The sequence below is a fragment of the Haemaphysalis longicornis genome, unplaced genomic scaffold (genome assembly GCF_048455015.1).
Source record: "Haemaphysalis longicornis isolate Haplotype H1 unplaced genomic scaffold, Haemaphysalis longicornis Haplotype H1 scaffold_1, whole genome shotgun sequence".
Taxonomy (NCBI): domain Eukaryota; kingdom Metazoa; phylum Arthropoda; class Arachnida; order Ixodida; family Ixodidae; genus Haemaphysalis; species Haemaphysalis longicornis.
In genome coordinates, this window is record NW_027526203.1 from 439,217,061 (window position 1) to 439,244,596 (window position 27,536).

General features: G+C 50.8%; 2 protein-coding genes across 2 annotated transcripts in view; one reads left to right on the plus strand and one right to left on the minus strand.

The window, feature by feature from the left end:
- The window catches only part of Cv-2 (crosveinless 2-secreting protein), a 242,579-nt gene that overhangs the window by 115,638 nt on the left and 99,405 nt on the right, over positions 1 to 27,536 (minus strand). Inside the window, exon 2 of the mRNA XM_077687490.1 lies at positions 20,087 to 20,169. Coding sequence (XP_077543616.1) covers positions 20,087 to 20,169 — 83 coding nt within the window. The remainder of the gene's footprint in view (positions 1 to 20,086; positions 20,170 to 27,536) is intronic.
- Positions 1 to 27,536, plus strand: part of LOC144155817 (uncharacterized) — a 295,602-nt gene that overhangs the window by 86,733 nt on the left and 181,333 nt on the right. The window lies entirely within an intron of this gene.

Here is a 27,536-nt window from a genome sequence, read left to right on the forward strand (position 1 = left end):
CCTGCTTTATTCACTTCGTTGTATTTCAAAATTTGATACGGGTAAGCTATCCCGCTTGACAAAATCCTAAACTGCGCTTGCAGTTTTAACATTGCATCGCCAAAGTTTGCGGTCAAATCCATAGCGTTCTAGCTCATATCCTGTATTTGGCAAAATTCATGGAATTTTGAGATGGATTGCCGAGGTATTCCACGCAATTTTAGACGTCGAATAGCTGAAATCGCATGCACATTCTGGAACGTTTAAAAGTGGCCGCCAAATATCGAACACTACTTGAATATCGAACTTGTATATCGAAAACAAGCGGAAGTCAATGCTTTACAGCGCTTGCCGTGTTGGGGTGCTTCTTTATGTATGTATATGTTCCTGCTGATTTTCGCGGAAAAGCATGCCTACAAAGATGCTCATGAATTGGCAAGGCTTCATAAATTGGTAAACAACTCGTACAAGGGGTGGTCGAATCGACAAGTTAGTCAACAAATAAATGAACAAATTTTACGAAACAGCAATTTAAGCCAATAATAACTTAACGTGGGGCTCAAACAAAATAATAGAATGCCACATTTACACAGAGGTGGATTGGCAAAATCTAGGTGAAACACTTAACCAAAATAAATCGCAATCAATCAATCAATCAATCAATCAATCAATCAATCAATCAATCAATCAATCAATCAATCAATCAATCAATCAGCAATTAGAACCAATTATAACTTCAGCCACAGCTAAAATTTGCACATCACCGAGTGTTCGTCCCACGAATTTGTTATTCGAGTTGCCGTCTGCGCTTATTGGGCGGCAAAAGGACCTCATCTATATCATCTATATTGGATGACCATTCGATTGACTCACGCTTCCAGGAGAAGAAAGCTGTCCCCAACATTTTCCTTCCGCTTCCATCAACCCAAAGTTACAGTGGGATCCAGAAATCTTGGAGAAATAACAAAGCCAGTATAAAAAGTTTACGCGATTTTGTAAAATGAATCGAGTAAGAAAGGGCATTTACGTCAGTTTCTCGCCACTCGATCGATAGCGAAGTGTTGATTAGATAAGTGCTTTCTTTTCTAGAGTACTAGAAATGTGAACAGTAAGGATTATAAATAGGATTGCGTGGGGGCAGTCAGCTCAACATGGCAGCGATGACAAAGTCGTCGTAAGCGCACTCAAGGGTGCGCTGGCCGCATTACCGGCACCGGCTCTCTTTTCTGCTCGTAGTCGCACTCGAACCATTCCCAGTTTTTCACTGCAGCCGGGTTTGTAAGGCTTCGTTATTAATTTACTCGGACAACGTTGTTTTCCAGAACGGGCGTCCAGTGCTCTCACAGACAGACAAACGGCCGTATTTCGTGCGTGGCCGTTAGGGAGGAGGAGCACGGTATATAGTATCTCGGCTTTGAGCAACGGGGGCCGTGGGCGGAGGAACAAGATTGTTTTTTTTCTTTTTCTCGCGTCGTCGTGCGCAGCGATCACGATTAAGGACCGGCGCTGCGGCCCCTTTTCCCTTATAAACTTGAGAGGCGCGCTTCGCGAGAACGCTGGGGCCACTTAAATAGAAGACTCAGTTGGCGGAATGATTGCGGATGACGGAAAAACAGCAGAACACCCCGGGCGAAAGCAAACAGAGCTGCGGCTTGAAGATGCCACTTTAAACAAACTGCTACAGTCGGTGCAAGCCCGAAAAAGAGCGGCTTTACGATCATTTCGAGTCCGAGTGGCGCTGCTGCTACCGCCGGCCAGCCAGGGGGAGGAGAGGAGGAGCTCCTCGGGTTTCGCGTGACAGATCGGCCGGCCCAACCTCTAACCATAAACCCCCGAGGGCCCGAGTGGAAAGAAAAACGCCGTTCGCCAGAGAAGGCACAGCCGTTGTCGTTTGGACGCTGGACCAAATGTAATTACGAACGCAGCAGCCGCGCGATCGTGGGCGGCTACTATGGGATAGCGTGGCCATCGATACGCGTCACGGATGCCGGGAGCTGTTGTTCTCCCTCGACATATGACGTGTGCGGGCGATGGCCGCGCTGCGGCTGCCCATCCATCTCAGAATAGTCTATTCGCGCCATCCCGCGTGACCCTCCGGGAAGCTTTGAAATACGCGCGTTTTTACGCTCGTGGTTTTTGGGCGGCTGCCGAGTGTGCCGCTCGAGTTTCACTTTGTGTCTTTCTCCGAAGAATTAAAGGCGGTGTGAGGCCGGGAAGTTCACACTCGGAGAGATTTATTGCCTGCTCGACCTTCACGACGCCTTCGAGCCCTGAAGATTGGGTGCACGGATGCCGCAGTTCTAGTACTGCCACTACGGGGGACTGGCAAGCGCCCCAGTTGAACAGAATTCTGCGATCCCGGGAAGAAATTTCATAAAGTTAGGACAAAGTTATCCCCTCCTTCTACTTCGTCAAAGCGCAAGGAAAGGACTCCACGGGAAAATATCCGTCTATAGATCAATCATCGAATCTTGTCGAGAAGAAAACGTATTTCCACTTCTCATCCTTTGCTCGCAGGCTGACAGCCCCATGTCGCAGCTGGCGTATGCACTGCATACACTCTGGATGTCCTCGTAAGAATGCTTAGCCACAATGCACCGGAAGGAGAACGGTAAACATTTAGAGTGTGTGACGCTGAATAATAAATATGCCTACAGACCACAGGCAGGAGCGCTTCGCTCGTTAGTGCGTACACCGCTCTAGCGAAACAATTATGGATAACGCCAAAAAACGACCAATATTTCCGAAGCTTAATGACACGAGGCTAGAACGCTAAACTGTCGACATGGAATTCTTCTGCATCCATCCACCAGCCACAGAAAAATATTTTTTAGAGATGAAACTCGCAGCGTCGTGAAGAATTGGATGGCGAGTGAGGCCAATTCATACACATTTTCTTGTTTTATTTGCTAACATGCGCTCAGTCTTTTCTACTGTGATTCTTCTTTTTTTTTTGGTTTGGTATGCTTGTCAAGGAATTAAATGTACCCGCCACTGTGGCTCAGTGGCTATGGCGTTGTGCTGCTGAGCCCAATGACGCGGCGGCCGCTTTTCTGATGGAGGCGAAAAGCGAAAGCGCCCCTGCGTTCGAGATTTCAGCGCAAGTTAAACATCCCCAGATGCCATGGTGAAAATTAATCCGGAGCCCTCCACTACGGCACGCCTCATCGCCTGTGTAGCGTCGGTGCGTTAATCCCCCACAATCAATCAATCAAGGAGTTGGGTGTAGTGGGTAAAAAATACCAAGTTTGAATCGCACGCTTCTGTATCGGCTGTTCAGTTGAGTGCTGGACGCGGTTACGCTCACCAAAATGCTTTATTTTGAGGAGATCGCCTTTCTCGCGGTGGTGTGACGAGCACGCTGGCGCCGGCACAGTGCCAGAGCGCGTAGAGGGGGAGGGGCGATCTCTCACCCCTTATCGCTCTTCCTGTATACGCGCGTCAGGCTCCACGTGCGCGCACTCATGGCGACGTGTCGTGGGAGGCGCGATGGCGTCAGCTGCGCTGCAGGCGAGGAAGCAGAGAGCAGAAATGTTTCCGCGCGTTTGTGCGGTAGGCCCATTGAGAAAATCTGCAGGGAGAAACGTTGCCGCCAGTGGTGGCGAGATTTCTGAGAAGCGTGGTCACTGGCCTGCGGACGTACGAGGCTCGATACGAAGCCGGGTGCGCCAGCAGAACGCCACAACACGTGCCAAGGCCGGTTCCAGGGGCCATTCTCGACACCAGTCTGTAGTAGACACAGTGGACGCAATTGAAACATAAACTAGTCGGCGCACTTAAATCTGCGTACGTTCTTGAAGGCGAAAGCCTGGCGATACTTTTTAACAAGTCCACTACTCCTACGTCGTATTTGCATATCTCTCTTCTTCGCTTTCCTTTCTTTTTTTTTTTTTTTTTTTGCGCGAGTCGCATCGCCCGGGTCCTTTATTCTGTGTCCGTGTCTGTATCTTCGCCTTCGTTTCTTTGTCTTACGGCCCGAATTGCGTCAACGCGCGGGCTGCAGGCACACGCCGAAGCTTCCTTATTGGAGTGCAGGGTTCTGCGCGGCTGGTGTGCACCTGTTCTACGCACGTGTCGTCACGTTCGAGTGTCACGCGGCACGCATTATTGTACAACTTTCACGTTTCCAATACATAGTTTTGTGAATTTTGTGGAACGTGCACACTGCCCCTCAAAGCTATACGTGCCACGAAGGAACAACTGCTTTTGTTTTGCGCTGGTAACGAGCGGAGATGGCACAGTCGGTGAGCATCGGGCTGCTAGTGTTTAGACCCGGGTTTGAATACCACCGGAAAACTACAAGAGCAACAACGGCGCGTTTTCGCAGAACTGTGCACTTAAGGCTTCCGCCTTGATAGAAGTAAAGGGTTGCTATGCCGCGATTTTTTTCCTGCCGTGAGCCTAACGCTAGCACCGTTTTGCTTGCAAATGATACAGGTTATGCTTGGACAGGAAGGGCGGCAGAGGCGGGATGCACCGGCTTGGGATTGGAAGTAGACATCGGTGTGCACATGTATACAATGACGACTGTGTTTCACGGCAGCTTCATTATTTAACGCACGGGGCTGACCTATGACCACCTTGAATTTTGCGGCAGTTACGTTTTTTCACGGGAATGGGCCAAATTATAACGTATCTGATCAGTTGCTGCGCAATGGGTGGTTTAGTGCGCGCGCGTGCGTGCGTGCTACGTGTGCGTGTGTGAGGGGAGGGATGGAATTGATTGCACTAAATTATTTTGAAGGAGCTGAAGAATGCTTGCCTTCAAATGCTGCCCGGACTCGGCAGCAAAGAATTCAGCGACACTAAACTCAGCGCAATAACTTGCCCACATAACTCGGAGAGAAGTTATGCTGACACACTCAGACATAACAGCATGCATGCTTCGGTGCCCCGTAGAGCGTTCTCTTTCTTATCTTATTGGAGGGCGATGTAATTGTATATCTTTCCATCCCTCTAAATGACCGCAGGAAATATCCCGTGCTCGAGGTCATGGTTTATACTGCACGGGCACCCGTCCATCGGGACCAGGCCCAGGTGGGATAATACAGTAAGTCAACGGGCTCGGGGTGGGCTCGACTTGAAAACGTAGGCTCGCGTTGCGCTCGAAGTGCCGCGCACAATCTGCGAACACAATAGTTCCTAAAAAAAACAAACACATGGGGAAACGTTTGGCGGCGGAAACTCAACAAATACCAAACCCCTCTCCCCACACGAGTGTTTTCATCCGTGCCGGGAGCCTGATCCTATTTCGCAAGGACGATGAACTGCTGCAGAAAAATACAAGTCGCCTGTGTTGGATTTCATTATTTGGCTATAGCCACTAAATCTTATTTAGTGGCTCTATATTTGGCTTAACAAGAGCGCCCCCTTCTCGGAGTGTTCGCCGTTCGATGTTTCAAGGGAACGCTCTCATATCGGAAAAAAAAAAAAAGGCGGCCCTAGCGTACCAATGTCAGGGCTCATTCACACTCACGACGGGGAAGGCGATTGCGGCACGCTTGCGGACGCGCGCTGCCCAGGCAATGCCGCGTCAGCAAAGCGCGTCAGCAAATGTGTCACCAGCGCCTTCCGCATCGCCGGTCGCAACGGTGGCTTCCAGGGCGACCGGGGAAACGTCTGCGCCGCGGTGAGCCCGCACGTCACTCAAGCCCGTGGCGTGCGTCTAGCACGCAGGAAAGACACACCTCCGTGCGCCGACTGCCTGTGCTTGTGTGGGCCTAGGTGAAGGTCACGCCTATCTCTCCTCCGCAACAACGGTGTTTGTTTTTGGAAACAACACTCCAACAAGCAACAAGAACAGAAAAATTCAGCGGTGCCCTCAAGTACAAAAGAGACAGAAATCTGTCTGTGCTGTACGCGCGGAACGGGTGGACAAACTTCCCTCCTCGACATGTCAGAGTTCTCGTCAACGTTGCTTGCCAGAAGTCTAGACTCCATTTTATTGCTCCATTCAACATTTATCATTTTGATTCTTGGTCGAGATTGCGTGAAATACCAAGTTATGTATGTATGTATGTATGTATGTATGTATGTATGTATGTATGTATGTATGTATGTATGTATGTATGTATGTATGTATGTATGCATGCATGCATGCATGCATGCATGCATGCATGCATGCATGCATGTATGTATGTATGTATGTATGTATGTATGTATGTATGTACAGTAATCCCTCGTTATAACGAAATCGCTTTACTCGAAATATCGCTTTATTCGAAATTTCTTCTGGTCCCAACCCCAACGCATGCATTTTAGGCCGCATTACTCGAAGCACACGAGGAGCTGGACCCGCTGAGAGTGAAGTGGCGAGCGGAGGCGTCGCCGAGCGGCGGCGGCCCACCGGCGAGTCAGGTGGTCAACATGGCGGGTTAACAAGCTGGTGTTTCCCCGCGATTTTCTCGAGCGGGTCATGCTCCATTCGCGCCATCCGACTTTAGAAAAATGGTTCAAATGCGTGGTAGGGTGATTGAATTTTGTTCTTAGACATTGGTCAATGGCGTGGACGTGACGGTGGAATCAGTGTCAGTGTCAGTGGAATCGAGTAGAATTAGCAGTGTCATTGACAGCGAGGCACCGAAAAACTCGTTTTGCAAACTTCACGGCTGCACACCTCGGAAATAAAATGCCCAATGATCATGCAATGACCCTAGTGCAAAACCGGTCAGTTTTCATGATTGCGCTGTGTACCTACAATGAGCTGCTTGAGCTCAACAAAAACAACCTCGGGCTCGAGGCACGGAATTTGCGACCCATCCAGCGCAAAACCCTCGTAGCGTTCCGTGACGCCCGCACTCTCCCCCTATAAAAGTGGCCACTGCCTTCTTCTCTTCATTTGCTCTGTAGTCTGCGAGGCGTTGGGACGCCAGTCAGTGCTTGGTGAAATTGGAAAAGGGGTTGCTCGCGCCCTCCAAGAACATGAAACAGCAAAAGCTCACTGCCTTTTTTGCACCTGAATAAAGTTTTGCTTCACTGAATACATTGTGTTTTGATTCCTCGTGGTTGTGGCGCCATTGAAGTAACTACTTTAGCTTTGCTCGAGTGGTCGCTTATATCGAAATACTGCTTATAACGAATTTTTTCGTTGTCCCGCTCACTTCGTTATAACGAGGGATTACTGTGTGTATGCATGTATGTATGTATGTGTTTTGTGCGTGAAAATGTGAATTTCGAAATGTTCGGCATGAAAGAAAATCAAGAGAAATGGCTGATTCCCGGTTGGTAATCCGAACCCACAGCCTAGTTATTCAGGAAACAAAAATGCGCGTGTGTCGAGAGATGGTCGCGCTTTCAAGATCACCCAAGTGGTGTGAATTAATCCTCAGTCGTATATCCAGGGTGTATATAACGTTGGCGCATAAGCCCCAGCTTGAAATATTTTTGTTGTTGTTGTTGGAAGAGGAGGGCACGCGGTGAAGCCTTGGTCATGCATGCCTTCGCAGGGTTCGCCGACGCAAACCAGCGCTCCCACTTTGCAGTAGAAATGCATGCCATAGCTCACTCCTGCAGGCGTACCGGAACGGAAGCGTCTTGGAAGTTCACGCCCGCGCAGTGGTCATTGCTCACCCCGACGTCCCGAGCGGTCCGCGTGACAGCCATAAAACGATAGGCCGATTGCGTTGTCACACTGTGTACCTCCTCCACACGCTGCTGGCGAACCCACGATCAGATACTGGCCGCCTAACCTTCGGCGGGCAGACAGCCGGTGGGCCGCTGCAGTAACGGCGCACGTACGGTGAGAGATTGCGAAACGGAGATAAATATGCAGCGTGAACGCGTTTATCGGTGCCGGAGCCAAGCGGGGAAAACGGCACGCGACTCGGCGAGCCAATCTTCGCGCATATAAAGTGCAGCCCTTACAGAGACCGCGCGTAATTAGCATTGATAGGGGGCGATCCCCGTTCCCCGCGCCGCAGCGGAGCGCTGTATAGGCGCGGTCGCCCCACGCGACACGTGATAGTCTCGTGCTCGCAGCGGAAGTGCGGAATTCGCCGCCACAGGTGTTGAAACAATTTAAGGCGTTTCTTGATCGGGCCGCCTGCTCCCGTTCGGTCGTGCCGCATGCACGCGCGACCTCGCCGCTGAGGGCCTTGAAAACAAGGCAGCGCGCGGCCCTATGACGCGCACCAATTATGAGCGGAGGCTATCGGGAAGGGGGTGGTAATTCGGAAGCCGAGAATGGGACACGGCACAGGGCACGCTGTTCTCGAAACCTGGACTTGCTATAACCAAAAAAAAAAAAAAAAAAGGCGGCGCTTCCATACAGCTGCCGGGAGGTGGTTAATTAATTGGTTGTTTGTCGCAGTGGCCTCAATTCGCTCCGGGGTACACGCCAAGACAGCCACGTGCGCTTAAACGCCAGCCGATGCTTATGGCGTATTCGGTTGGGCGTTTACGAGCGCTCTGGAGTGCTCTGAAAAGCGTCCGCGCCTTCGGCTGGTAGAATTCGAGTGCTCGAACTACCTTCGGTTGGCTCTTTCGGAGCGTCAGCCTCCGACTCGGAGCGCTCCCGACCGCTCTGACTTCGAAGTGAGAGCGTGGCGCGATCTTGCCAGGAGTACGGGTCACGTGACACAAAATGCCGAGGTTTGGTCACTGATCGGCGCCATTTGTCGATGCAGCGCAGGAATGTTTACCCGGTGGCTTCCCGCTCTGTCTGCACGGTGGCGCCACAGGCGCGCTGCTACTAAGGCAACTAAGGCCCCTTAGCTGCTCCGAGATAGACGATGCATTCGGTTGGTACGCTGCCTCTCGCGCTCTGATTGCGAGCCACCTTGGCATCTGGCGACTCCGAGCCAGAGGACCGGAGCGGCCAACCGAATACGCCATTAGAAACATTCCCGAGCGTTTCACCCCAGCGCCCTCTATCAGGCTTCTTTGGATTAAGGCTCGAGTTGGCGGTTTTTGTTCGCGACTACACAGCCGCAGAACTCACTTGTGCCGTTTAACGCGGCTTCATACGAGGTTTAAGACGCAACCTTTATATAATCTGGCACATACTGATGTAACGCGCAAAATCATATCAGTATACACAATTTTCAGTATATAGTATTTCATTTCTTGCGAACAGACTCGCGCTAAGCGTAGCAGATATGTAAGCAGATGGATGGAAGCTCTGGGCGGCGGTCCCGTGGTCAAGTCAAGTTTCCCATTTTGAATTTCCTCCCTCTGCGGTCTTGGGCGTGGGGATTCAAGCGCAGCGTAGACGAGCTCGTTCCCGTTTCTGCCCGCGGCGTTGCTGATCGTCAGCTGCCTGCTCCCCGGGAGTACATATATGACGCCCGGCCATTTGCAAGTTACGCGCGGCCGGCTCCGCCCACACCGCGGCGTCCCTGCCCGCCGTTATCGCTTCAGCTGCGAGAGAGCGTCTCTTTTCGCTCCCTTTCCTCGAAGTCCTTTTTTCGGGCATGCGGTTGCGCCGGAGGAGTTTCCTTTCGCCTAGCCATTTAAAGCTTCGCTCTAAAAGCGCCAGTCTTCAACGCCTGAACAAATTCATGACTGGTAATTTTTTTTTTTTCTGCTCGGGCGTTCTCAAGGCAGAAAGACGCGAACGAAGATTCCAACTCGTCTCTGACAGCGTTGTGGACATGGCGCTTCGCGCGCGAGGCCGCGGACAAGCTCAGCTTTTCTTTGGTACAGGGACAGGGTATGCTGCCATTTCTTGTCAGGCGTAACTGTAAAAGGCGTGATTGCCGAGTAGCCAGTTCGAGCTCGGATGACAGAAGAGGAGGATAGGCACCCTCTTGCAATCCCTGGCCGGCTATCGGGCCAGCCCGATGCCTCGCTCACACCTTTCTCGGCGGGAGGGCACCCATAAAGGCGACGGGGGCCGAATGCAGCCGATAAGGGGGGCCTCCCCCGCCGTCTGCCGCCCTATCTGGCCGATATCTTTATGCCGCCTCCCTCCGGAGTAGCCGGATTCCCCGAAAGGCCGTCCATGCGAAGAGAAACAACTGGTCGGTACATAAACAAGCTCCACTTCTGTTTATAACCTCGGCTGGGAGAAATGTACGGTCCCGGCGTGGAGAAAAGCGGCCCCCACGTGCGTGTCTCGCCTTCATAAAGACCCGCCCCGTGGATGCGTCCTACCGCGGCCACCGGCAGGGAAAAAGCTGCCCGCGCCACGACAGCCGAGACAAACGTTGACGAAAGACGTCAATCGATGCATGCATTAAAGCCCCCGATAGCCGCCGCGGATGCCTGCGTTATCGGCGGTGAAGCATCATCTGGGTGGATGCCCCCTCCTCCGCGCTGCGCTGGAGAACAACGGAACGCCCAGGCGCTTTAGTGGGCCGCAACCGAACTGCTCGATCCTGCCTGCGAAGCAGCATGTTAGTCCTCTCATAGGCTGCATACCAACGGCGCGACACCGCGTGTCGGTTGTCACACCGCCGGCTGGGGCTTATGTGGTTATGCATAAAATTTGGATGTGAAATTAGCATGACCCAGTCTTTCCTTCCAAATATAGGCGGGTTGTTGTGCGTGTACAGTAAGCGACCGACTCTTCGCAAGGAGACTCATGATTTTCTCGAATTACCCAAAGCGGCTATATTTTACGTGAACCTTTGCCTCGCCAATAAATGGAGCATACTACCACTCCTTCAAAAGACAATATATCGTCGAGCTTCTTTCCTTTCAACACCAGTTCAAACCAGTGTCAACACCCTTTCAAAAGGCCCCAGAAAATATTTTTATTTGAATAATAATTGAGTAGAGCAATAAAAAAATGTCCATTGGTGTAAGAATTCGCCAGAATCTCGTTCCTGTCTCTCGCGAACATAAGGCTGGGCCCGGTGCGCAGGCCTTGCTCCGGCTTCGGAGGTCCGCAACGCGGGGCTTTACGCACGCCTCTTGTGCACCGTGCCAACCGCCGCTCTAACCACCTCTGTGGCCAAATTTTCTCGCTTAGCAGCATTGACAGCCTTTTTTTTTTTTTTTTCACCAATACCGGCACTTTGTTGCCGTAATTCGTATTCCTTCTTCTTAGGCAGCCCGCATTGGCCGCAGACTCGCTTCTAAACGTGTACAAGCGGCCGGGAGAGTCACGAGGCCCGTCGAGGCAGAGGTATAGCTGGCGAGCTGCACTTCTACTTGTCTCTATGGCAACATCGCCAACGTTGAGAAGGCAGCTCTCTCCACCGCAGTCTCTGTCCTGTGCTCTTATCTCGTTCGCTATGTTGACAAGGGGACGCGAAAATGAACGCAGCAGCGCGAAAGATTCGCAGACATGCCCCATATGTCGCTCATGCAAAAATACATCCATCGATGTTAAAATAATGCTTCCACCTTGAGGCAATGTATATCCAATAATACAGCCGATTTGTGCCTCCTCTTGCCCATTCTCGAGACCTTTTACCCGCCGCGGTGGCTCAGTGGATAAGGCGTTGTGCTGCTGAGCATGAGGACGCGCGCTTAATTCCTGGCCGCGGCGGCTGCTTTTCTGATGGAGGCGAAAAGCAAAAACGCCCGCGTGTATGACATTTCGGTGCACGTTAAAGGTCCCCAGGTGGTCAACATTAATCCGGAGCCCTTCACTACGGCGCGCCTCATCGCCTGCGTTGCGTCGGCACGTTAAACACTACAATCAATCAATCAATCAATCAATCAATCAATCAATCAATCAATCAATCAATCAATCAATCAATCAATCAATCAATCAATCAATCAATCAATCAATCAATCAATCAATCAATCAATCAATCCTTTATACGAAGAAACCAAAATAAATAGTGTGCTACAGGGACAATCAATCGATCAATCGATCCCATTCTCGAGGCCCGAGCACAGTTAGGCACGGCCCACGCTCGCTTCTGATCCTGCACTGACGTCCATGTACCGTCACTTCTTGCCCTCGTGACGTCATGCGCTCCCCGTAGAAACAAGAACGAAATAGTTGCTGGCAGAACCCATCCTTTTGGCGATAATTATCTAGGTCAATGCGATTGCCATTGTTAGGGAAGGGGGTGGTGGTGGACACGTAATGGGTGACGTTGCCCCCACTTGACCACTGGAGGTAGCCACCACTCTACCTCCAGTGGTCAAGAAAGGGTAGGAAAGTACAGCGATGACACGAGAGTTACTGCGCGTGCGCATTTAGCACATGGTGGCATCTCCTCAAATGGTGATCTCGGGGCGATCATTCCAATGGAGCCGGTGCAGTCTGCACCAGCAGTGCGATTCCCTTGTCAGACATGTTTTTGTTGCCGAATCGAATTCACTTCACCGCCTTTGCCTCACTCTCGCCACTCTGTCGTGCCGTCAACTTTCTGCGTGTGTGGTTTGGCATGAGAGGCTAGGCAGGACACACTGGAAAGTGGACCAAGGAAGCTAATCACACTGAAAAGTATTTCCAACTAATGTAGGTGCTCGAAGACACACATGAGAAGAAACATTTTTATACCCTCCATATTTCGTTCCCTAGCTCGTGAAATTTTCTTCCTTCGAAATATTCCGAAACATTGGCTCTATTAAGTTCGGAAAATTTTAGTGTTTCAAATAAACTGAGGCTTACAGTATGCGCCCCCCCTCCCCTCCTAAATATCCCCCAAAGTGCGTCCAGACTGGCTTTTGTGAAGAAGCTGCCAAAAAAAAAAGGGGGGGGGGAGGCAAACCGCCCTCCCCGCCTCCCCCGATCGGAAAAGAAATGGCAAGAAAAGAGGGGGGTGGGGAATTCAATCGTCGCGTGCACGTGCGAGCGTGTGCCTCACGGTCAGGTGGAGGGGCGAATGAGGGGAGGGCCTCGAGATCCGAGGCCACCGCGATGCGGCCGCGGCCGCGGCCGCCAATGAGGCCCTATTACCAGAAAGCGGACGGTATCGCTATGCGAGGGCCCCGAGGCACAAGCAGGTGTTAAAACAGAAGGCCCGGACACATGCACGTCGTTCCCACGTCTCCTCAAAACGCGCATTCATCCGACCAGCAGTAAAACGTACGCCCCGCGGCTCCATTACAGGGCGCCGCGCGGTCTGCCGGGCTGGGGGCCCCATTCGGCGAGATGAAAAATATGAAGGGGGCCAGCAGCGGCGCGCAAAAGAGAAGCGCCGAAGGGGCCGCGGCCGGGTTTACATGGCGGGCATAAATCAAGCGCAGACAAAGAGTTACGCTGAGGAATTCCGCCACTGGTGTCGTCCTCCTGCCGAAAACGGGTCTATAGCTGCGCGAACTCCCTAATACCGCTGACGCACAGTGGTACACACGGTCCGGTGGGCGAGCCAAGCAGGGTCGAGACCAGGGAAACTTATTCCCTATCAAGGAGCAATATCATGCCCGCGCAGTTATACGGTGTACTAGACACGAAATTCCCACGGCATCTAATAACCGCCAAAAAAGGTAAAAACTGCCCAGGTGTGGCGAAGCTGTGCCCACCCCAATTCTCTTAGTGACTGTACCTATTCCTCGTGATGAGGCCATGCAACGGCAATGGTCGGTCCGGGTCTTGTGATCCTTCAAAAATTCGTCACTGGCCATTCCCACACACGTATGATATCCATCATTCTTCACGACGGGGCCAACTGTAGACATCCAGCCAGGTTCTCCATAAAATGGGCTGTCCTAAGAGTTTTGGGAAACACATTGGTCCCGTGGCTGCGTTCCTTCAACACATTGGTCCCGTGGCTGCGTTCCTTCCTTCCTCACTCACTCACTCACTCACTCACTCACTCACTCACTCACTCACTCACTCACTCACTCACTCACTCACTCACTCACTCACTCACACGCGCACGCGCGCACGCACACACACACACACACACACACACACACACACACACACACACACACACACACACACACACACACACACACACGCATTCACATTCACACGCATTCACATTCACACTTACGCACAGCGCGCGCGAAGACACGCACGTACGCACGCACGCACATGGCTGATTTGTGATTGATTGTTCGCATTAGAGGTGATCTTTTTAAATAATTTTCCAAGATTGAAAGTGAAAACGCATTTCCTTTACAGTTTCCACATTAAGTTCCATGTTGCGAGGATTTTTTTAAAGGAAAGCAACATTTGCATGCTCCGACACCAGTAAAATTATCGCGGAAAAAAGCGAATAGTGTCTCTTTTATGGCATTCTTGATCTAACGGATACACTTTCCTCATCTGATGTAGTTATTACAGGAACGATATGGTGCTGGACTCCTTGGCTGAACTGGTGCCCGTAAACGTCATGAAACGTCAAATTGACGAAAGCACACACAACCGCTTTGTCAACCGGAAGCAGGGGACCAAAGCTGAAAGCCAATCAGAAAAGGCTTCCGGCAAATTCAGAGTTCACTGTGAATTTGTGCAGTCGAGAATAGGGTCCTTGATGTAAGCCGCATTCACGCTAGAGCCAGATTCCTCTCTAGTGTACATAGTAAGAAACTCTGTGGTTTACTGGCACCAGTTCTAAAGTTTGCCTGATTTCTCTTTACTGAAAGCGCATTATTCTTGGTCGGCAATGAAAAACTAGACAAAATGCAGCGGACACAACAGCGTAGGCCTTCCTTTGCTATTCAACAACATTTTGAACCTGAAGAAATGTGTTTCCCTTGCCAGCCTCAGCTGCCGTTCTAATTTTTATAATACATGCCAAGTGTTTTTATATCTTTTATGCGCCATGTTTGATAGCTTGTTTGTGATCTTTATGAGCAAGTGTCAATTTACACTGTATGTCGTCATACCTATACGTGCATCATGTCACTGATTGCTTACGTTTTGCTTACGCAAAAAACATGGCGAATTCACCGTGAATTTGTGCTCTCGAGAATCGAGTCCTGAAACACATAAACAACAAAATGGCGGCGTCCATGAACCCTCGAAGTGTAAACAAATGTCACGTGATGCGAACTGACCAATGATCATGGCGGCAGCGGCAAGGAACAGTAGGAGAAAAAGGGTGCCGATACTTTGAAACGTTCTCTAGTGACACTAGCTTATAGCACGATGCTTTCAGTGGGAATATCCAGACTATCCGCTTCATTTCCCGCGTTTTGCCCGTATATTGCACCAGCGTCGCTCCGAGTTAGCTCGCAAGAACGCGGCACCCAAGCCTGAGCTAGCGAGCACGCAAGTTGTAGTGCACTGTAGGGAAGTATTCACGGTCCGGATTTTGCACGCGTGGCGTGGGACAAATATTCTTTGTCTTGGCCGCATAGGAGATGACGTTGGGCGTTCAGAGTGCGAACTCAACCTTGTCTGGCGCCACTCGAGGGACGGAGAATCCCGGCCGCCGCATCCAGCTGAACAACAACACGGGGCTGCCTGAAATATTGCAGACCCGCGTATTTGCGGGGCCAGCCGCGGCGAGCGACATCTCCTTGCTGCCGCCGCAATTAGGGCCCTTCTCGAGGCGACCTCATTAAGGAAGAAGAAGCAGCGCACATTTCCGCATTGCCGACGCGACCCGCCCCAGGCCAGGGCTCTCGGTTCCGGCACCCAGCGGCTGCAGGTGCCGCCAGGGAGCGGCCAAGATCATCGGTTAATTCAAAGGTCCCGGTAGGCCTAACGAAACACGCGGGGGGCTGTTTGTTTGTTTATTAGTGCTCCAGCATTCACGATATCCTCGGTGCGCCAGAAATTTTAAATCCTAAATTTGAATTTGGGTGAAAAGCTGGAAGACATCGCTATCAAAAGAAAAGGGGCAACTAATTCCACAGACGTCCAATAGTTAGCTCCGTTGAAGGAATGGTTTTTTTCAATGCGAACTAATTTTCCTCTGTGAGCACCCTTGAACGATGCCGCCCTTCGTAACATCACCAGGTCTGAAATGCTGCCTGATCCGGTCATAATATCACCGGGTACCACGAGAGGCTGTTCTAGAGATAGTGCAACCACACGAGGTGAGGCTCCCTGGTTCACGAACAGCACTTCCTCACCGGACAAGTATTTGGCAACCCTGGTTGAGTGCGTTTGCCAGAAACCTCCCAAATGGATTTACGGCCGCACTTGCACTCGATTTACGTGGCTGGAGATGTTCGAGAGAGGCCTTCGTCCTGCAGTGGACACAACCAGGCTGCTGCTGCTGGTGCTGAAAATTGCAATCTGCTCAAGCGCACCCGCACGAAAAGCAACAAAGGAAAGGGAGGGGAACTGGCAAGGTATAAATGGCGGAAAATAAACTCTAATCAGCCGTTTAAGGGTGCGAGTGGAAGGTCGCGTGTCTAATTCCTCGCTCTAAGAAGGATTGTGCCTAAGACTGTGTCTAAGGAGAGATTTCTCCAATATTGCAGTAGCAGTTCCGTGCTTAACAGCGAAAACGGACCCTAAATTGGTTTTGGCGAGTAACGAATTTTTATAGAAGGCCACATTGGTGAGCTTTGAAACTTTCTACGTTTCTGTTTTTTTTTTAAGCAACATTTTGCACTCGCTGAAAAATTGGAAAAGTTAACTTATATCACTGCAGGGACGGCTAGGATACCACGCTGAGATGAAAGGAAAAAATAAAGAGAAAGTCAGGTAGGCGGGCCATCGATACCGGGGCTGTCTCGTCGAAGCGTAGGCATGCCTCTTATCGGGACTCAGCTGTGACCGTGCAATAGCGTCTTTCGTCATGCCATTCGCAATAGAACGGCACCACATTGTACTGCAGGATCACATGATATTGTGTACCTGACGAGATGCAAATGCTGTGCAGGCTGCAACCCGTACGCACGTTTCGCCAGGAAGGCTCAGTAATATGTAGTACCGTTTTTGAGATCTATGGCTTCACCGAGGAGAGAGAGAGAGAGAGAGAGAGAGAGAGAGAGACGAGAGAGAGAGAGAGAGAGAGAGAGAGAGAGAGAGAGAGAGAGAGAGAGAGAGAGAGAGAGAGAGAGAGAGACGAGAGAAGAGAGAGAGAGAAGAGAGAGAGAGAGAGAGAGAGAGAGAGAGAGAGAGAGAGAGAGAGAGAGAGAGAGAGAGAGAGAGAGGAGAGAGAGACGAGAGGAGAGAGAGCTTCTTAACGAGTCGGCCCTATTGAGCAAAGACAGCTGGAAAATCAGGCATGTAGTAGCCGGCCGACGTTTGAATCGGCAGTCATATTGGGGCCACGAGCATAATAATTTGTTTACCGTCTGCATAATGTCATGCGCGTTTTATCGAACCAGCACCCAGCCGCTGCAAATACCCGAACATGTAGCAGCCCCAATTTTGCTTTATACTTCGTTTTCAGCAAGCTCATAAATCAGCTGCGAGTGCCGGGTCAGCCTCCTGGGCCATAGATACTGACGTCGTTATGGAATCGAACTATGGTGCGTGCGAGCGAGTGATGTCCCTACGCGAGGTCCGTTTGCCCTGCGGGCGAATGACTGCGCGCGGACGACTGAAGCTCAACTCAGAAATGAACTTGTTCCGAACTCGGGGCTCGCGAACTGAAACGCGAGCAGGAAATGCTAGTATAATGACGACTGAAAAGTTAGAAGAAAAAACGAAACAAAATTCTTGTAAAATTTCTGATAATTTTTTTAAAACGATCAGCGCAGCTTAATCCGGGTTTTGTTGACATATCAGGAGCTGCAGCTTCAAGCCACATCAGAGTTCTAAAACGCCATAATAGCAAGCACGAAGCCCAGTACTGAGTTCTACGAACACGGGGTGCGATTCAGCGAATAATTTCGTTGTACTTTGCACGCACGATGGCATTTTTGCGACGATGGCGACATCCCATTCCTGCAGTGTAGGTGACTTGAAAAAATGCGCCTGCCCCTGTTTGCACGCACTTCTGCTAGCAGAAACGGTAGCGTCGATTGAAATGCGGCGATTAATATGTTTTTGTTCAAGGGGGGGGGGGGGGGGTCGAAAAATGCATAGTGTATTTTTTAACGGTAGCATTGCTTTAAAACCGAAGTTATAGGTAAATTGTGGTCTGGATATTATTTCAACGCTTATCGTTAAGGGCCTACTCTCGCAGAAAATCCGGTGAAATCGGTGGCGTTGACCGTGAGCGAAAAATAGGCGCAAGCGAAAAAGAAAAATACCATAGCGCCACCTTGCGGCACCCATTCGAACCCCCGGGATTGTAAGGCGCTGCCCCAACAGATGGCGTGCGGGCAGGAGCGGAACGTTTTCGTGCGATGCGAACCATAGAGTATGCGAACGGGGCCGGATAGCGGTATCGCGTACCAGGCTTATTTGGTCGACGGTGGCGTTTAAGGTGACGAAGCTACACCCGGGCTGTGAGGCGCGCCGTAGTGGGGGGCTCGGGATTAATTTTGTCCACCTCGTGTTTTTGCTTTTCGCCTCCATCAGGAAAGTGGCCGCCGCGGCAGGGATCGAAGCCGCGTCCTCGAGCTCAGAAGCACAACGCCATAGCCACTGAGCCACAGTGTCGGCCGTGTTCCATCTCCAAATCTGTACGAGCTGTTGGAAGTATTGCCATCGCTGAATGGCGCTTATCCCCGCTGGCCGGCAGAATGCCCGAACAGAATTAGACTTCAAGAACAGTAATAAAAGTAGTGCTTATAATCAGCCTTTTGATGTTTACTGGAGGACGACGGTACCCCCATTGATCATCCAACCTCTCCTATTGTGTGTAACAGACACGGATCCATTATTAGCACCCCCCCTCCCTCCCGGGCTCTTTTGTTTTTTCGTTCGTCCACCGAGTTCTCCGTTTACCGCGACCTGCCATCCCGTCCCCACAGGCTGCAGCCGCTCTGTTATTCAAATGGCCAAAGTGTGTTGGTCCCCCGCATCAACTGTCTGGTGGTCAGGCTGCCCCTAGAAAAACAGCAATGCATTTGTATTCAGAGATGAAGCCGACTTTAAGGGGATCGGTGTGAGCAGGGTGTTTGCATTTCATTGATTGATTGATTGATTGATCGATTGATCGATTGGTTGATTGATTGCGGGGTTTAACGCGCCGACGCAACGCAGGCGATGAGGCGCGCCGTAGTGGAGGGCACCTGATTAATTGTGACCACCTGGAGATCTTTAACATGCGCCGAAATCTCGAACACATGGGAATTTTCGCTCAGAAAAGGGGAAACCAGCGAGCAGAACGCAGGACAAGAAGAGGAGGCACACACACAACGCCGCTGGACTAACAACAGTTGTTAGTCCAGCGATGTTGTGTGCGCAGCGTGCCTCCTCTTCTTGTCCTGCGTTCTGCTCGCTGGTTTCCCCTTTTCTGCACTTTATGAACCAACTAGCCGAGCAATTCACTCTCTTTAATTTTCGCTTTTCGCCTCCATCAGAAAAGCGGCCGCCGCGGCGGGAAACGAACCCGCGTCCTCGTCTTGGTTTGGTCTTTGTAAGCTGGCTTCCCCACCTTGTGTGTCGCACAGTGAAGCTTGCCCATCTGCGGAGGGGCTATGGTCACAGCCCCACTTGATACTCTTCTCCACCGCCGCGTATACCCTTTCCCGATGATGATTTCGGATTTAATGGGCCTCCTGTGCAGCGCACTGCAGCCTCCGCCGTGATTGGCGTAGCCGCCTTATACTGAAACTTCATTGTCCCTACCCACCAATTGTGTGTTTGTCCTTAGTCTGCGACCTAGAGATCGCGCAACTGTCCTTAACATAACAAATCCCCAATATAGCTAAGCCCCAACATAGCAAATCCCTGCAGAGCACCAGCGTCCCTGGACTTCCCTCGTCACAGAGCGGATGGATTCTAAATTTTTGTTTCCTACATAGCTTGCAAAAGCAAAAAAAAAAAAAAGGGGGGGGGGGGATTTACACACCCGAAGCTATACACCTTGACTACGAGCCGTGCAGTGGTGGAGGACTTCGTATTGGTTTCGACCACCCCGGTACCTTAACGTGCGCCTAAATCGCGACCCACGGGCGGTCTTGTTTTTGACCTCCGTCAAAAATGAGAAAAACGGCCGCTGCGGCAGGGATCGAGCCGGCGTCCTTGGACTCAGAAGCACAACGTTTCAGCCACTGGTCCACCGCGCGGCGGGCCCTGCCTAGTTTCCTCTCTGCCGCTATGAAACATGCGCCCTGTATTAGTGAACACTTACCAAGAGTGTATGTGGGAGGAATAGTTGAAATGTCTAGCCGACACATTTCTTTGTGCCGCCACTTATGATGCGCACCGGAGAGCTATTAGGAACTTGGCGCACCAAGCAGAGAGCAAGCAGGACGCAAAGGACGCACGCAGAGAACCACTGCAGCCGCCTACCTGGCACTTACAGGTGATACACTTGTCCGAGATGCCTGGAACGTACGTTATTTGGCCCTCGTTGAAACACTTGATGGAATCTCCTGCGAAAAACAGAAAGCACAAAGCCGGCGTTAGGGGCGCAAGGCTAGCGGCTGAGGCTTCAGCACTCTAAAGGATCAACAGGTGGTTGAAGTACACTGACAGTTAAAAACTTGTGGTCACCGACCAATGGTTTATTACAAGCGTAGAAAAGAGACGTTTCGGCTTCCGTACGGAAGCTTTGTTCACTTGTAGAGTGAACAAGATGAGTGAACAAGGCATCCGTACGGAAGCCGAAACGTCGCTTTATTACGCTTGTAATAAACCATTGGTCGATGACCACAAATTTTTGAACTATGAACCTTTTACCCGACCAGACGAGATTTTGTCAAACCTTAGATTTCACTTGAAGTACTAGGTTCACTTAAATTCACTTAGATTCACTTGAAAAAACAGAGGGATTGCAGTGCCATAGCAACAAGGTGCAAACAAAGAGGAATTGTCGCAAGCATACGTTAATTCGAAGGCACGTTCTGACGTTGTTTCAGATTCTCGGGAGAAGGCGCCACTTGTAGATACCCTGTTAGAACCAACAAGTCTGCCTTCATCGTCAACACCGAGTTGCTGTGGCGGCGAAATATGTTGAAAAATTCTCGCCACATCAGCGCCAGAGGGTTTCGTTGAACGATACGCAGCGGTAAATTGAAAACAGGGCCAACGAACAAAACAACAACGAGGGACGTCGTTCGGGTCTCTCATTGTTCAGAACCGTCCGATGGTTAATTGACACGCTTTTTTCTTCGTCCGGAACTTTGTTTTTAAGAGATTCACCGCAACTTGCGGAAAATCGCGACAAGCAGACAATGCAAGGTCGGCGAGTTTCAATTCGGCGAGTTTCAATTTACAGTCATTCTAGGCCTCTCGCTTCTTCGTGTTGGCCAATGACATCGCGCCACTCGTCGTGCCCTCGCACGAGAGGACCTAGCGCCATGTGACCGATATAAATCAAGCCGACCGTATAGATGAAGAAATGTCTGGCTGACAGCAGAAGACGCACCGTCTCAAAACAACACGGGCATACCGGAAATGTTGTTATAGCGCCATGTGGCGTAACACAGCCGCAACACAGCAAGAGCGATCCTGCAAACGGTGGTAGAGTAGTCACGTGACGCCACTAGCACCGAATCCCGCCTCTCATAAAGGGGTCTCTTCGCGCGCGAGGAGCCGACAGCACGGTGGGGACAGATCTGCGTTGCGCTTATTAAAATGGCTGATCCGAATTTAGCTCCTCCCGAGGCTGGAACGTGCCCAGAAGAAAAAGAGCTAGAGCTCGGCGCTGAAAATATCGTGAGTACGCCTAGAGAAGCGTCCAGGAACTGCTTGATGAGATAAGTAGGCCATTAAATCGAACACGCACGTATAGCTTCGCTCAATCTAACTTGTCCTCGAGGTTAAACAGACTAGATCGATAAAAATAGGTGTGTCTCTCGCAAAAAAGTATCAAAAGTATGTTTCGATGTGTGTATTTGGAAATGGTCTTTAACTCCACAATGACCGTTTCTACACAACTTATAACAGAAGTGAGCAGCCATTATTTGAGCAGTTTTTTTTTTCCTCCAGCAAGTTCTACTTGAGTAACGAACACTTCGAAACGTCCGTCGCAACAAGAGTTTTTAAACTGAGTCTCCTCATGCCGACATGCACATCTTATACAGTGAACTAGGGTACAGAAAATTGTAGTCAAGGTTGGCCAATAAATTCGCTTATGGGATTGAACGCTAAGCAATGTTACAGTGTGTCTTGAAGAGTGACGATGATAGCTGGCTCGAAATTATAAGGATGTTTGGCGTAGATGAAACCGCTGTATCGCTCTCGTGAATGCTTACGTGGCGCTTTTAGGCACTGGGACAATAGTCTATGGACACGTGAAAACACCACTTTGCCACTAATCAGCAAATTGCAAAAAAGAAAGTAAAAAAAATGAGCCGTGCTTCACGTGCAATATTGTAGCAGTACAAACTCGCAGAGCGGGTTTTTCAGAGAGTGTTTTAATGGGCACGGAGGAGAACGGACGGCGCTGGTCTTATAAGACACAATCCGCGGTTTAGGTTTTCCCGCGAACAACAGGGCACCTAAACCCGAGGGCTCCTCAAAAATCTTTTTCATACGTCTTTCCCCTTATTAGACATGCGTTAGCGCAAAATTTCCTATTACCACGGATTTCATAATTCTCAACCCTGCTCCATCAATCAAAATAAACAACAAAATCCGCCAAGAACACGAGGCACCGTTCGGGACGGCGACGTACACGGACGACGCAATGTAAATTGCCCTCCAATGTGGAATGCCCCCTTCGGGCAGTCGGCGGGTGAGTGATGCGATCCGTCTCCCTTCGCAGCGTCTTTTTCGTTACGAAGGAAAGCGTCGCACCCGTGGCGCAGTCGTTAGAATAATGGCAACCGTTAAACACCAGTCACTTTCTGATCGCGCGTGGCGCACATTCTCGAGGAGCTGTGCCCGGCCCCGTGCGCGCAGATTGCGTGACTCGAAAGGCAAGTGGCAGCCGCAGAGGTAAAACAGACGGCATTTCCAAACAGTGGGAAGAAGAAGAAGCGAGCTGCATGCGCCGGCCAAGGTCCCGGCGCGTTTTTGTTGTATACCGGGTGGCAGCGTTGCGATTCGCCACTCGCCGGTGTAGTGCGGCCGCCGCGGAGCTCTCGCGTGCGGCAAGCAGTTTCGAAGACAATGCAGCGTAATTGCGCGGACGTAAAGGAGGGCTCCGGTGGGCGCACCGGCGAAGTGTTTGTTTGAGGGAGGAGCCGGAATTGGCATGCAAATCCGCGAGACCGCTGCAGGCGCCTGCTGGACGCGCGGGCGGAGTCCCGCATCATGGCCTCACAAGGCGGCGCCCAATTACTGTGCTGGCCGAAGCGCTTGATCCGGCGGCCGGCATTAAGGAAAGCGCGCACGTTGGTGCCGGAGAAGTCAGCCTCTTTTGCAGAGAGCGCACGCTCGGCCGTTCGTTCCTACTGCTGGTGTAGTGTGTAATGCGACGCTGCGCCCGTTAAATAACGACGCTCGCCGTTATGTATTTATTGCGCGCTGAGCGACCGCAGCGGCTTGGAATGTGCGGTGGAGGGCGCGCGGTTATGCGGTTCGCCCGGTTACGGCTTGTATACCAAGCCTCGCTCTCTCTGTCCGCTCTGAGTGGAAAGTTTTCTCTTTACCTCCGCGGCCAAGAAATGTGCTGGTGAAGGCGACAGCGATGGCGGGCGTTGATTCATCCTTCCAGTTCACCAATCAGTAGCGCATGCGATACAGCGGAGTTAACCCTGCCATTGTCGGGACGGCTCTATGTACAACGTGGTAACGTGCAGTCGAAATACGAGGACAATTTGACGCAACTGGTCTATTCTGCTCCAAGCCAGCTCTGCAAAAGTTAACGGGGCATGGTTGCGCCGACGAAAACGTCTCCTTGCGCCACTCCGCCTGGTTGAATTCGAGCTCACACGAATCGCGCATGCCAGTACTTTGGTAGTACCTGCTCACCCGGTTTCAAGAGACACGCTGCCAAGAACGGCACAGGTTGCCGCATCACCAGTCACCGTGCTTCCCTGCAGTTAACGTAGCTGAGTGGGAAAGCACGCTTAAACGTTTAAATACGGACGTGGCGTAAAAATACGGCACAAGACACCCGTTTTCGTCCCCGTTCGTTCTCCAAAGTTTAAGCGCTTTCCCACTCAGCTATGCAGCACCAACTAATCCCCAATGACGCCTTATTTACCAGCTGCCCACTGGCCGTCTTCGTTGGTGGCCAATCCACCTAAGTCGTTATGTGTTATTGTTATATTTTCAGCCTTACAAGATGTGGCTACCTTACGTTGAGCCTAAAGAAGCACCAATCAACGCCAAGTCATTGCACGTCGACCTTCGTTTAGCGTTTGTGAACGGCCTTTAAGTCGAAGGCTGTATAGGGGGAACTGGGTTCGGTTTTTATCCAGTTGCGAATTTCCCCAATTTTCGTTTCAACTCAATTGCTTTAATTTTATTCTCTTTGCGCCATCGGCCATTTCAGCAGCTCTTTGGCTGCTACAGACGCTGTGCGGCGGCTTTTCTGCTAACCGGGCAGGGTAGTGCTTCCGCATTAAAAAACAGAACTGCGAAACAGTTCGATGCGCGACATTCGCACATTGTCGCTTTGATTGCATGTTGGCTTAGTACTGAGGACACTACAGCTTGACTCTCAGATACTTGCGGTGGAACAGATTCATGTTCTCCAAACGTTACGATTAAGACCGCGTATTGCCCTAGGTGAAAACACAACATAGCCAGATAACGAGGTTGCAGAGAAAAGTTACTCACCTCGCGTGGAAAACTTTTGTCGCATGAAACGATCGCCTAGTTTGCTTCTTAAATTTTCTTGAAGGGGCTCTCCATATTCGCCGCGTAGCAATATCAACGAACAATTCTGAACACCTGCTTTCCCTTCTACCGCTCTCCACCCACGAAGAAAGTTCACTTTTTTTTTTTTTTTTTTTTTTGGGGGGGGGGGGGGGGGGGTACGCGTTGTGGTCGCACCAGGTCTATGAAGCTGGCGATGGTGGAGGGCCGATCTGGCCGGAGGGCCGGAGGGAGGGAGCTAGCTGCTTTATACCATCTGGGCTTCTCTAATTTGCGCCGAAAAGTAGACACACGGTGGTTTCCGTTTTTCGCCACCATCAGAGAACCGTCCGCCGTGGCAGATATCGAACACTCGTCTTCGGTCTTAGCAGCGCAACTCCTCAGCCACTGTAAGCCCCGTGGCTGAAACTCCGAGACTACAAAGCATGTTCCATAAACAAGTAAGTTTCTCCGAGTAAGTTTCTCAATGGCTATTTCACAAGGAAGTTAAGGCAGAGATGAAAATGACACTGCTTCTCCGTAGAAGCTGACGTAGATGTACGAAAGCATGCTATTTGGGGATGATGTTTCGTGTGGTGGCATTTACGCGGATCCGAAATGTCTCAGTAAACAAATTTATTGGTGCAGAGCACACAGCGAAAGTTTATGTAGATTTGTGCAGAAATGGCGTTGCCACGCAATGTACGTAAAATAATGAATGAGCATTATTATTGCGCTCAGCTGTTGAGTGCTACTCTTAAAGCGTCTGGACCACTAAAAAAGGGGGAGAAAAGAAAGCTTTCTATGGGCAGCAAGAAGTGAAAAGGCGAACAAACGAGCAAATGCCTTTTAAGCGCGGTTTCCTTCTCCGAGAGACTCCGCCGCGTGTCTGCCGGCTTTTTCCTTCGGTGTTACGCGAGTGCTTCTCTGTGTCTATTTTTGACGCTGTGGGGCAAGGGCAATCGCGCGCGAAGTTCAAAGAGCCAAAACACCTCGGGCAGAGAAGTAAGCTGAAAGAAGTGCAAACGGCCCGTACGGTTTTCCAATCCGCACGACATCGGCGGCGCGAAAATTACGCCTGCCCGCCAACGCGGCATGCAAATCACGGGCGCATCGCCTTCTTCGCGCGCGCCCACGAAGAAAACAGAAAACACGGGAGGGGGCCGAAGCGCGCGCACCAGTTGCGAAGAGGAGGCCGCCTGCAGCGATACCAATCTGGCGTAAGCGATGGCCTTCGAGCGGCACCGATTACCCTTGAATTATCACCTCGGCGCGGAACGCACCATTCCTCCCGGCGCAAGCTTCGCGCCAGCCGACCGTGCTGCGAGCACTCAGGCGGCCGGACAATTGGGCCGGACGAGGCGCCGCGACAGGTTCCCGCATCTCCGGCCAGTCTTCTTCCGTCCGCTATACAGGGAGGGGCGCAACGGAGATCCCGCTGTCGATCCGGTAGCGTCACCCGAAAAAGGGCCACGCTTGTGTTTGCTTTTGCCGCTCCTAGCGTGCACGGTCCGCCGCCGGCCGCGCCGAGTGGCCTGCGGAGTGCCCGGCCCCGCCCGCAACGCGATCGGCCGGCCATCTCCGGTGACATCTCGCGCTACAAGCCGCGACTCGGAGCCGGGCGAAAAATAAAGAGCACAATGGGATGGAACAGCGTTTCGCGGAGTGTCTTGTCAACGGGGAAAAAAAAACGCCAGCCCCTCCAAATGGACCGAGATCGCCAAGCTTCGAAGCAACTCGCAACCAAGCGTTGAACATACGCCGAGAAAATAAATACGGTCCGAGAAGCGAGAGATGCGGATAGTAGGAGACGGTGGCTTTCAGTGCAAAAACAGTTCCGCTTAGGAGCGTGTCAGATAGTAGCGCCGAGAGGCTTTTTAACACCCGCTCTATCGGATAAGCGACATTGACCCGAATGGAAAGGGAAAGGAAGTACAGGTGGAGAACTCGCATGATTAAACAACGTTTTTAACGGGATTTGTAGCGCTGGAATTTGTAAACACAGACGGGAACGTTCGTAATATAGCTCAAGAATTAATGATCGGTCAAGGCTAGTTTTGATGTACTCATTAGTAATGACAAGCTTATTTTGAGAGTTTAAAACGAAGACGGAAAAAATATCAAAGAAAAGAAATGCAGAAATTACTCAGTGGGTTTAGGTAGTGATATGCGATTTCATGCTGAAGGAATCCCCGACTGAAATGGTACATTATTCTTTATTCACCATGAGTCATTTCCCTCGCCAAATGAGACCGGAAAACCAAAAGAAAGAGAAGTGAAAAAGAACAACTTTTCGAAGGTTGTTCAGGGGAGAGCGACCATAGGTTGGCTCGTACAGAGCAGCCCTGTGAGAGGTCGCTTATTTGCCCCGCAGTTGTTATGATGGGTATCCCCTGCATTCTGTGTGAGCATACATATCCCAAGAAAAGCAAACGTTTCTTTAAAGGTGCGATTAAAGAGGCCGTAAATACAGAATAGATGTTTGGTTCGTTAAAAAAGCCTGCTTTGTCCCGCTAATAAGATACCAATGTTATCGCGAACTTCAGACAAATAATCAAGGTTTTAAATAATGCATATGAAGCAGTGGCAACTGCACAGACACTTTTCGGCTATTTATTCGTGACGTCACAGAATCTTGTTAGTGTGATTGGTGGCCGTCGACCTAAGCCATTGCCAAGAAACATGGCGGGGCTGTTGCGGTGAAGTCTCTAGTTCCATTTGTTCGTATTAGTACTCGAGTGCTAACGTGCTATTAACACGCTGATAAGTATGTTTTAGTGCTGCCGCTTTTTCTTTCGTTGGATTTTTCGTATTCAGCAAATGAATTTTGTCTTCATGGCCCCTTTTAACCTTTTTTTTTGCATACCTAGCTTGCTGACATTATAAGGTACTGACATTATAAGTTTGCTGACATTATAAGCTTGCTGACATTATAAGCTTGCGGTTATAAGGTACTGTTATCGGCCAAGCTTCGTGTGTAATTTGTTTTGAACAAAGGGCATAAGAATGAGGGTTACAGCTCTTTTTTTTTGTGACCCTACGTGGTCGC